The sequence below is a fragment of the Bidens hawaiensis genome, unplaced genomic scaffold (genome assembly GCF_021521415.1).
Source record: "Bidens hawaiensis isolate Kalapana, Puna unplaced genomic scaffold, B.hawaiensis_p1.1 tig00000416_1, whole genome shotgun sequence".
Lineage (NCBI taxonomy): Eukaryota > Viridiplantae > Streptophyta > Magnoliopsida > Asterales > Asteraceae > Bidens > Bidens hawaiensis.
The window spans coordinates 5995641-6008074 of NW_027491029.1; the positions used below are offsets into that span (position 1 = coordinate 5995641).

At 36.1% G+C, this 12434-nt stretch overlaps 1 protein-coding gene across 1 annotated transcript; it reads left to right on the top strand.

The window, feature by feature from the left end:
• The first annotated feature begins 1346 nt into the window (after window positions 1-1346).
• LOC143624849 (uncharacterized) lies at window positions 1347-3555 on the top strand. Its single transcript, XM_077095353.1, has 3 exons — window positions 1347-1713; window positions 2061-2190; window positions 2741-3555. Exons 1-3 carry the CDS (start codon window positions 1581-1583, stop codon window positions 3462-3464), a joined length of 987 nt encoding a protein of 328 aa, XP_076951468.1. The 5' UTR covers window positions 1347-1580; the 3' UTR covers window positions 3465-3555.
• The last annotated feature ends 8879 nt before the right edge of the window (window positions 3556-12434 follow it).

Sequence of the window (12434 nt, forward strand, 5' to 3'; positions counted from 1 at the left end):
CACGGAAATGTTTCATAAGTAGCAAATATGTATGTTTTGAAATGCCACTTGCTGTGAAGCTCTTGTCTTTTAAAAATAGAAAAATATTTGGATACAAACTAATAACATTTTATATTTAGTATGGTTAAATGTCATGAAAGTACTCTCTGTAACAGGTTTGATGAGTTCTTGTGTTTTATGTTTCGACAGTTGCCTTGGCAATTTCTTTCTCATCATGAAAGAGTCAAGTCAATGTCTCATTGTATAAGAACTGGGTTAGATATAATTATTTTCCACTTCTTTATTTAGAAGATTTAGTCTCATTAATCATTATAAACAGTTCAATATTAAGAAAACCCATAATATAACAAGCATCTTCATTTTGATCAATCAAACCAACGGGGTATGTTTTCGATAATCAAGTTTAATGCTTAGGATTATAAAATTACGTATTAATATATGATCTAATTTCGTAAAATACATTTCAAATATATTAAATTTGTGTTTTTAGATTAAGGAAAACTGGGTAATTGTGACTGTAACTTGTCAAACAGATAGTTTCATGTCATTAGCAAAATAAAGCGTTTGAAAATTATTTGCAAGACGGGTTATTCGTAAAACAATGCTGTTGCAAAAATAAAAAATTAGCGACGAATGTTTACGCAATGACAATTTATTTTCAAATCGGTTACAAATAACCTTTTGTGACCGGTTTGATAGAAATTATAGTTTTAAATACCTCGTTTTCTAGTAGTAAATTATATCTTCCAATACACAAAATTTAATTGTGTACCAAAACTTTTGAACTTTTAAATGTTTGAAGTGAAGCAAGTCAAGATGACTGGGCTGGTTTGATACATACACCTTAGAATTCACGATTTGAAACAAGGAATAGCTTAGGACGTATAAAAGAATATATATTAATCATGTAAGTTAAAAAGTTCGTACTTACTTTTCCTTTTTTATAAATCTTTTTTCCTTGACTTTTTCATGTGTGACGTATTTTATTTTTTTTTTTTTGACCGTGTCTATTTTTTTTAATAATATTACTTTTATTAATTTATCAACTAAACCACTGTAACATATAAAAATTATGTTCATAAAATTTACTCCTGCTATATTTTTTATCACACAGTTCTCAGTTAAATTACTGATATTAATTTTGTTAAAATAATTTGTTTTTATAAAAAAAACTGTTAGTTAAATTGTATAGAATTTTAATAAAATGAAGAGGCTCTTATCGAAAACGTCATAAATGTACGTTGGTATGGACTTCAGCTCACTAACATGTCTCCATGACACGTGTATGAATAAGAAAATAAATGATAAAGTCATTAGATAAAACGAAAAATACATAAAATCTAATAAAAAAATGGAATTCTGAAACAAGACAAAAGTAAAACATAAAACCGTGTTTTCTAGAGGAGACTTTACTAGTATATAAATATATCCCAAGCCCTTTGATGGTTTCACTAGTCTAACCACGAACCCCTTTGCATTCTGTCTTTCTCTCAAGCTGGTTAGACACAAATATATACATACACATATACACATACGCTGGCATATAAGAATACGGTATTAATATATTTTAGCAACAAGAAATGGGAAGACAGCCGTGTTGTGATAAAGTAGGTTTAAAACAAGGGCCATGGACTGCTGATGAAGACAAGAAGCTTATTAACTTCATTCTCACCAATGGACAATGTTGTTGGAGAGCCGTTCCAAAACTTGCCGGTATGTAAAACCACGTCCCTTTTCGTGTGGAAATAAAGAGGGTGATTACACCCTCTGTGGGTCGAGATAAGTGAGCGGATTGTGTTGCAACTAACTAGCTAGCAAACTAATACTACACGAATAAGATTATCTTATACGGGTTGTGTAGTTTCTAGCTCGATATTGTGTAGCAACTAGCAACTCATTAGTAAACTACTATAATGATAGTATAGGATTTTCTTTTATGGGTCGTTTCAAATTTGGTTATTGTGTTATGCACAACAACATTATTTATTTAAAATACATTTATAAACAATTTACTCTAGAGTTTGTTTCATTCCTCATTTTGGTTTGATATAAAATTTCAGGACTATTAAGATGCGGAAAAAGTTGTAGGTTAAGATGGACAAATTATCTTCGACCAGATTTAAAAAGAGGATTGTTATCCGAATACGAGGAGAAGATGGTTATTGATCTTCATGCTCAACTTGGCAATAGGTATTCTTTCATTTCTTGCCAAGTGGCAGACAAGTCATGCATATGCCCATGATTCTACACCTAGTGATGTTTGATTATTGTTTGGAAACCAAGAGTGATAACTTAGAAAAAAGTCCAAAGAAAAAGTATAACTTTTTTTATTAAAAATATTGGCTATTAACCTAAAATCTAAATGTTTTTATGTTGGATTTGTATCATGTTAGAACATACGGAGTTCGTTACTTAGTTGGTCGTTCCAAACTATCGCTTTTAATTGTGTATGTTTGTTAGAAGATAAAAAAATTAATATATATGTTTTATATGCATCATGTGGGACATAACATATTCATAGGAAAAATATAATACATCATCATTGGACTAATTCTACGGGGTATAAAGTTTATGGTCCTCAGGCATTATCATTTTTTATTTCTTTATTATTTTTAAAGAAAAAGGTTATCATGTTCTTGCCCAGTAGTGTATGATGAAAAAGATGCTTTATAAAACCAATATTATATCATTAATGAATTTACTGAAAGTAATTAATTTTCTTCTACATTATTATTAACAGATGGTCAAAAATAGCATCTAGTCTTCCCGGGAGAACAGACAACGAAATCAAAAATCACTGGAATACTCATATCAAGAAAAAACTCAAGAATATGGGGATCGATCCTCAAACCCATAAACCACTTTCTCCGTCTATTCTGCCAACCAACCACCACTCACTGTCACAACCACCGCCACCACCACTACCACTACCGGAGCAACCACTCCATGAAGCACTATTAACTGAAAAGCACATGTTTCCTGAACCTATGGACTATGAAAACTATGAATTAATTAAAACCGTTAACGAAACAATTTCAATTCAATCAAGCACAGCCACTGAGATATCTAAAGATGAACATGAAGAGGGTGAAGAAAGCAAAAGAATTGTGGTTGACTTCTGCACAGACGAAGTTCCATTAATAGAACCTCATGAGATCTTACTTCCTATTGATAACAACACTTTTTTGCCACCTTTATCTTCATGTTCATCATCTTCAACCTCATCAAATATTGAGCACCAATGGTGTTCATCATCTTTTAACTCTATCAACTACAACAACTTTGATGCAGGATTATGGGGTGAGGATGATGATGAATTCGTTAGCGGTTTGAACATGTTGATCAACGATCAATATGAAATTGGCACAACAATTAAAAGTGATACTACTCTTGAACAAGATCTCAGCAACTACTCAAAACTGCTCATGTATGATGAAGATTGGGGACTAGAACAACTATTGTGAATGGAAAGTTTGTTTTAATTTTTTTTTTCTTTCCTTTTATCTTTTTTACCGAATCTTTAAGAGTAAGGTGAACGGTCAATAGTGAATTTCAATGTAATAACCAGACCATGTAACAGATCAAGAATATCAAAAGATATTATTTGAACATATTAACTGGTGTTTTAATGGTCAAATAACTGGTTTTATTTTTTACTCGGTCGTAAAAGCGAGCCAGCTTCCTAGTAAGATGGTTTTTTCGGCATATATTACCGGAAGATTAATAATAGATTATTTGAAAAGTTAGCGACATGTATTTCTCGGTAATGTCGGTTGTTTCATTTTTATATATTAAACGAACATTAAATATTAACTTTCTGACAAACAAAATTAAATTAACTTGAAAGCAAAGTTACAAGATGTTTTTTTTTTTTTGGAAATTGACTTTCATTAAACACCAAACACAAAAAAAAACTCACTATTTCCAAGACGAAAATAGAGAGTCAAGAACCACAAAAAACATACATAATTACATCACATCGAAAGAACACCAACGATCCCAATCCACCACCCCTCCTTTAAATCTATGTTTATACCACAGAAATCCCAAAGTCTTGATGTCCGCAATCATCTCTACTACGTTCGGCTCCTTACTCGAAAATATCTTTTCATTCCTAGCCCTCCACATCCTCCAGCACGCAATGATAATAATCCCGTGAAGGATTGTCTTTTTATTGCCCGAAACTCTGCAGTGATCGTGCATACTCACCAAATCATTAACATGAAACAAAATCATCCCTGGCACCTTACACCATGTAGAAACACCATTCCAAATACCCGCTGAGATGCTACATCCAGTAAGGATATGTTCGATCGATTCTTCATTGTTGTTGCACCAAACACACAGCTGGTTATCAACCGGTATGTTTCTTCGACCTAGTGCTGTCTTTGTAGGAAGACGATCCAGAACTGCTCTCCACATAAAAATGTTACATTTATTTGGAATCCATTTACTCCAAGAAAAACCAAAGTTATCACCATTTGTTCCGGTCCCACGTAACCACTTTTTAACCGTAGCCACTTTGAACCCATCGTTACTATCATCACACCATACCCATGTATCGCCCCTATCGTTAAGATGTACCGCTTGGAGTAAGTTCTCTAAATCATGTTTGGATGTTGATTCCTCTTGTCTATTCGGAGCACGTCTCCAGTCCCAAACCATAATTCGATTCGTTCCAATAGACCGTATCCGTCCGGCCACGCAGATTGTCTTATCCTTCTCTAACGAGAATAGCGACGGGAATTTGTCTTTCAATGGCTTGTCACCTAGCCACATATCTAACCAGAACCGTATTTGATTCCCGTCCCCTATTTTCCCTCGTATTTTACAATTGAAACCAACTCCTTCAACCTTATATCTATTCCACAACATTACCAAGTTTTTCCAAGTCCCCGTTATAGATGAATTAACCGGGGCGACTCCCCATTTTCGACTTGTCCCATGTATTGCTACAATCACTCTTCGCCACATGGAATTTTTCTCTTCGTGAAACCTCCATAACCATTTGCTGATCAACGCAATATTGTTCAAATCAAGTTTTGCAATACCCAAGCCTCCATCTTTGATGGCTTTCGTTACCACCTCCCACGAAACCCAATTCATTTTTTGGGCATCATCCGTCCCTCCCCATAGAAACCGCCTTATTAAACTTTCCAGGATATTGATAATCTTCCTTGGCGCTTTGAAAAGAGAAAAATAGTACGTGGGCAAGCTATCAAGAACAGATTTTATTAAAGTCAAACGACCACCAATCGACAATGTTTTAGCTTTCCATTTTGACAACCTATTCTTAAAAGTCTGTACGACCGGCTCCCAATTGGTGATTCTATTCATATTTGCTCCAACCTTAATTCCCAAATATAAAAACGGAATCTCCCCAGCTTTACATCCCATCATACCGGCTTCCCTCTTAATTTCTTCGATATCGACCCCAACTCCAAACAATACCGATTTATGAAGATTGATCTTCAAGCCGGAACACAAAAAGAATAACCGGAGAATCCTTTTCATATTCACAAAATTGAAAGAAGACCATTCCCCCATCAACATTGCGTCATCCGCATACAGCAAATGAGATAGGACCGGACCATCATTAGGAAGCCTAAGACCATCAAAGGCTCCTATGTCACACGCCTTGTTCATCAAACCTGAAAACGCCTCCATCAAAACAATAAAAAGAAAGGGTGATATAGGGTCACCTTGACGAATTCCTTTCTGGCAACCAAACTCAAAGGTAGGAGATCCATTCACCAAAACCGCCGACCTAGCCGAGACCAAGACACCTCGAATCCATTCACACCAAGCCGTAGGGAATTCCATCTGTTCAAGAACCGACAATAAGAATTCCCAATTGACGTTATCGTAAGCTTTGTCAAAATCAATTTTGAACAAAAACATCTTCTTTCCTCGCTTCTTTGCCCACGCAAGCACTTCGTTTGCCATTAACGGCCCATCAAGTATGTACCTGCCTGTCAAAAACGCCGATTGATTTTCCGAGACCACTTTACTCATAACCATCTTCATCCTGTTCGCCAATACTTTTGACACAACCTTACTTATGCTCCCGATGAGGTTTATCGGTCTAAAGTCTCCAAGACGTACCGGGTCACCCACCTTAGGAATGAGCGTGATGAAAGATGAACCGACCCCCGAGCTCAAACGGCCCACTCGATGATAATGTAGCATGATATCCACAAAATCTTTTTGGAACAAATCCCAAAAAGTCTTGATGAATCTAAAGTTGAATCCATCTGGACCGGGCGCTTTATCCGCTCCACATTGGAACACCGCCTGCTTAATCTCCTCACCCGCAAATGGACTTACTAAACTTTCGGCATCTACTTGTTGTAATTTCTTTAAACCATGGACTTTGAGCTTTGGTCTCCGAATCATCTTTTCTTTAAACTTTTCGCGGAAAAAAACCATAACCTCCTTTTTTATCACATTCGGTTTTGTCTCCCAAACATCACAAACCATCAAACCTGGCAATTGATTCGCAACCTTTCTTTTATTAATGCATCCATGAAAGTATCGGGAGTTGTCATCTCCATAAGACGCCCATTTGCTACGAGCTTTTTGTTTCAGATCCTTTTGATAAAATTCTTCTAGTTCCCGTATCCGGCATTTCGTCTCCTCCATGATCCATACCTCCTCTTCCATAATATCTCTTGATTCCATTGCTGCATTCAAATCAAAAAGTTCCTTTTCCAGGATCCTTTTTTCCCCAAACTCCTTTTCCTTGCAATCCTTAATCCAAATCTTGATATCATGACGCAGCTTCTTGAACTTCAACATTAGAATAGTGTCTGGCGCTCCCGAAAAAGACCCAGATTTGATCGACTGCCGCACCATTTGACCAAAAGAATCCCTGCCAATCCAAGAGTTATAAAATCTGAATGGTTTCGGCCCAAAGTTTCTATACCGTCTTCAGAATTAACGGACTATGGTCCGACTTATATCTATCCAACGCTAAGTATTCGCTAGTCGGCCATTCCATTAGAAAGTTCCAATTAACAAAAATTCTATCAATTCGGCTCATCTTGTTTCCTGCCACAAAAGTAAAGCTCCTCCCATTCAGAGAGAGCTCATGCAAATTTGCGTGATCAATGAACTCGTTAAACACTTTAGCCTCCGTAGAGTTAAAATTGGAATTTCGCCTTTCCGTTTCATTTCTAACCGAATTAAAATCTCCCGCAACTGTCCAAAAACCATCTCCATCACCTATAATACTCCCGATCTCCCCCCATAACGCCCGTTTGTCCACTAAGCTTTGGGGCGCGTACACATTTAGCATATTACTAATAACCCCACTACCTTTAATGTTACCCGAAATAAGCAAGCAGTTGGAAAATTTAGACACCGTTCCCATAACGAAGACTTTCGGATCCCATATCGATAACAATCCACCCGATCTCCCATTTGAAGGCACCCAGTCAAATAGATAATCATCTGACCCCCAAAACCGAGCTACATCTACCGTATCCAAATCACCATACTGTGTTTCCTGAATCATAATAAAACTCACCTCATTCCGATTCCGAAGACCTCTAACCCAGTCTGCCTTCCCAGAATTCCCTAACCCGCGTATATTTAATGATAAAACATTCATTGTTCACCCATTTGAAAACCTTCATCTTGCAACACCTCTTGTATCTTTGGTATAAAATCATTCAAACCTTCCACTCCAAGTGCCTCACCCAATTGCACTGTATGTTGAACTTCTTTGAGTATAGCCGTATGTCTATGGTCTTCTTTTGAACCCCGTGGAAAATCTTCCACCTCATAGTTAGCCACTACTTCATTATTACACATTCCGACATTCTCCTTCTCCATACCTTCATCCCTATTAAGATCCGGGATCGAGTTCTCCTCGTTCGAGTCTTCTTTCTCATATCTACCCTGCCCCGATTTTATGGAAAAAATACCAATAAACTTATCAAGATCAAAAGGATCGTTGTCGTCCCTTAATCTTTTCTTCGGCCTTTCCTGCGACCCAGTCGAATCTCCCCTATTCTTAGAGCAATGTTTCCTCCAAAATTTCTTACGAGCATTCGATGTACCATTCTTCAAAGTATCACTGTTGCCCATATTACCGTCCGCAATACTCTCATTATGATCGCCACCTCCATTGTTCGCATTCACCATGTTTGTCGTCCGATGCTCCTCCCTTATTTCCCCCATCTCCAGGTCATCTAGACATTTGTTACCCGATTCAAAGACCGGCTCCGATCCTCCTTTTGTATCTTCTTTTCCATCCTGAGTTTCACCCTCTGTTTCCTGTTCCGACGTCTCTAAACTATAATCAAACTCCTCAACGCATTCCGGCAACCATTCTCCCACATCTTCATCAACCCACACTTTGTAAATATGATCCTTCCAAATCAAGTCCACTCTGTCCACGATTCTACTACTAGATTCAGTCAACACCCCCACGTATGCATAAGCGAAATTTTTATCGTCCACCGTCATACCAGCCGACTGTATAACCTTCCCAGAACGACTCCCAACCAAGTCAAGTACCTGATCGATTGCCAAGTGAATAGGAACTCCATGTATCTGTAGCCATGCAATGCGATCATTAACCTTATTTTTTCCATCCCATTTGCACAGAGAAGCAAACCACAGAGACCACATAATGATGTCAGAGAAGAAGCTTTCCATCTCTTCTAAGTTTTAGAAAACGATCAAAACATTAAAGCCTCCAACGTATTTCACTTCCACAGCTCTCCATCCTCTGTTCTTTAACAATTTCTTCAAGTTAGTCAATGTCGGAAAATCCTTCACCCTACCGAATAGAGCCGTACCGTGCCAACTCCGAAATCCCTCTACATTATCATCTACCTTTATAGTATCAACCTTATTCCGATTAAGAACCGAATCGAGAAAGGACCTGCCTCCTGTCACCGTGACATTCACGTTTTCATCTCTGCTATCAGCGTTCGTCATCCCTCTCGATGATTCCCCTACACTACCGATTGGCTGAGTTCCATTCTCCTTCTGTTTGAACTTCCTTCTTCCGTCAATGTTAGGTTTATCTATCTTCCTCCTGTCTACAAACCTCGCCGCCGTCACAAACAGTTTATAAGATCCCATCCACACATCTCCCATCTCTCCTTCCAATCGTTTAGCATTCTGAATATCCCTGAAAGATACAAACGCAAACCTTTTCCCCCACCTATCCAGTTTCCTAGCGATGTACGATCCTTCGTATACCCCAAAACCTCCAAAAACCGTCTTCAGATCCGATGAAGAACATCTCGGGGGTATATTGGAAACATAGAATTTCGTTATGCCCTTCGTATTCGTCGCGTCATTTTTAGATTCCTTCCTACCTCTCCTCGATTGAACTTCCTGCCATTCTTCCTCGGATCGCCGCTTACCTTCTTCCGACATTTTCGGATCAAAAAGTTACAAGATGTGATAACTAAAATTACAACATGTAGAAGTAACTAAGAATTACTACAGGTACAATTAATAAAAAGTGTACAGTATAAAAGATCTATTACTACTATCATAAATTAAAACTTTGGTGCTATAAGTGGCCCAACGGCGGCACCGTATTAATGTATTTTTCGATTTTTGGTTTTATTTAGTCAGTTATTGCAAGTGGTCCAACGGCGGCACCAACGGCGGCACCGTATTAATGGAAACTGATCAAACGTTAATTTTTTTTGTTTTAGTCCGGTAACATAATGAAGCTGACGAAAACTGATCGAATTTGTGTAGACTTGTCGCTTGAATACACGTGACGATAACGCTTGGGTTTCGCGAATTAAAAGTTTACCAACGCCCCCCTCCACCAATTGGGCATCGGTTCACTTTAATATATATATATATATATATATATATATATATATATATATTTCGTTGTTTAGCTTCGATATCGTAACGAATATAATTGAAGCCGACCGAATTCGTGTCGAGTTACCGTCTCAATGTCCGGGGTCGACAACGTTTGTATTTTACCGCCGTATGGGTTTTCCGACCAAATAAACATTGTTTAAATATTTTTTTATTTTATATGTTATTTTAACAAATTAATTTTTTGGATTTTAATGCTCAAATTTTACCAACGGTGTCTATACCGTAACGGACGTACTCAATATCGACCGAATTCGCGTCGACTTAACGTCGTAATTCCCAAGTTTCAACACTATGGTTGTGCTAGCTTTCCCGACGCCGGGTAAAAACACTAGTTTCGAATAAAGTTAAATACAAAACATTGTTATATGTAATAAATATTAAGAAAAAACAAATTAATTAAATAGAGGGAAGGAGTACATGAGGGAAATTAGGAGTAGGGGTGTCTAAAATACGCGAACCCGATTAACATGACCTAACCCGAACCCGAATAAGCTAATTTAGGTCGAGTTAAATAGGGTCAAAAAGTAGTAATCATGTTATTCGGGTTAACCCGAATTGTTAATAGGGTTGGGTTTCGGGTTCATTTTTGGAAAAACTCGGGTTGTGAGTTAACCCGAATAACCCGATTAGTGGTGATACTTAACTTTAAATACAATGATGCAAAGGTGAAATAAACACTATAAAGGCAATACCCTAAGCTTTAGAGAGGAGTTAATTATTCAGTTTGTTCATGAATCATTTGGCGGAAAGTTCATTTATGTTGTGTTTATTTAATTAAACGACCGAACATGATATGTGTGATATTTGTTTATGATCGTTCATCTATGTTCGTGAACATTTGTTTGTGATCATTCATTTAAGTTTGTTTACGTTCATTCATGTTCGTCTACATATTAATAGAAAAATATCAAATATTATTTACATTTAGAAATTATATAACCATAATAAGTGTGATATTTGTTTGTGTTAATTTAAATGCGTTCATTTATATATGTTTGTATTTGTTAATGTATGTACATATAAGTTTCTTCATTCATGTTAATTTTTCTTTGTTTAATTATGTTCATTTATGTTCGTGAACTGTTTGTTTAGATTTTAAATGAACGAACATAAATGAACAAGAACATGTTTAGTTTTTAACTAACAAACATGAACAAAAATATTTTTCCGATTAAGTGTTCGTGTTCGTGTTCGTGTTCGTGTTCGTGTTCGTTAGAAGTTAATTGAACGAACAAGGAGATGCATTTGTTCATGTCAGTTCTGTTCGTTTACATGTCTATATATGTAATTATAAAATAATTAATTACTTGTAAAAGAAAATGTGAAAATTGAGTGGTGTGAACAGTTTCCGACCTATACAAACATAAAAAACAACTTAAAATTATTGAGTAACATGGTTAACCCGACTAACGCGACCCGGCTAACTCGAATAACCCGAAACCGACTAACCCGAACGTTAATAGGGTTGGGTTGCGGGTTAGATAAAAAAACCGACTAACCCGACCCGATTAACCCGAAATCTGATTAGGTTGACTCGATGAACACCTCTAACTAGGAGGGGTATCGGGAAGCTGGTTGCCACTCCTTGAGGATTGGGGCGATAAGTGGTGGAACACCGCCCTTCCAGGTGATAAATGGGGCGACTTCTTTTTGTCACCAGATTGTGTTTGTGTGTAATATTATAATATTATATGTGATATATATATATATATATATATATATATATATATATATGGAAGGGATATTTTGAGAACTTGATGAGTTGTAAGAAATTTAAGAACTCAATTTTGGACCACACATTTAATTAAATTATACGAAATATGTGGCTGATATTTAATTTAATTAAAAAATGAATCAGGAGAGAGAATACGTATTTTTTATAATTACACAAGTTTAAATGTTAGTTACACATGTGTAAAAAATATTAAAAAAAAATTGTTACGTTGAGTTCTTTCGAGTTCTTAAAACCTAAAGCAGTTCTCAAAAGAAATTAATCATATATATATATATATATATGGGAGGGTTATCCTAAAACAAGTAATTTCTTAGGAAGACTAAGAATACATCATAGTCATTGGATCATGTTAATCATTATTTGAGATTTAAAATTACCAAAAACCGACATAGTTTCCTAGAATTACTCATTCACCATTGTAACCGACATAGTTTCATATAATTGTTTCACCATAATTTGTAATACCACATGTCAAAAATCTATTGGTTCTTACCATTTCTAGAAAACTCTTTATTTTTATTTAATCCCTTTTCTCTCTCTCTCATATATATATATATATGTATATATATATATATGGACTACAACACCATTACACCATTAAAACAAAAATACAACATTTGTTGACTAAGAGTCAAATGACACAAAGTGCCACATTTTATAGATCATCCACTACACATAGCCTAAGGCTCTATGTTATGGTTTACTATGATTATTTTCATCATTTGTTATATATGAGTACCACAATAGCTTTTTATCCATCACTCTGACTTGTTATTTTTATGAGGTGTGAATCATTCTTCATTTTTTTCTTTTTATTTTTTTTTTTCAATTC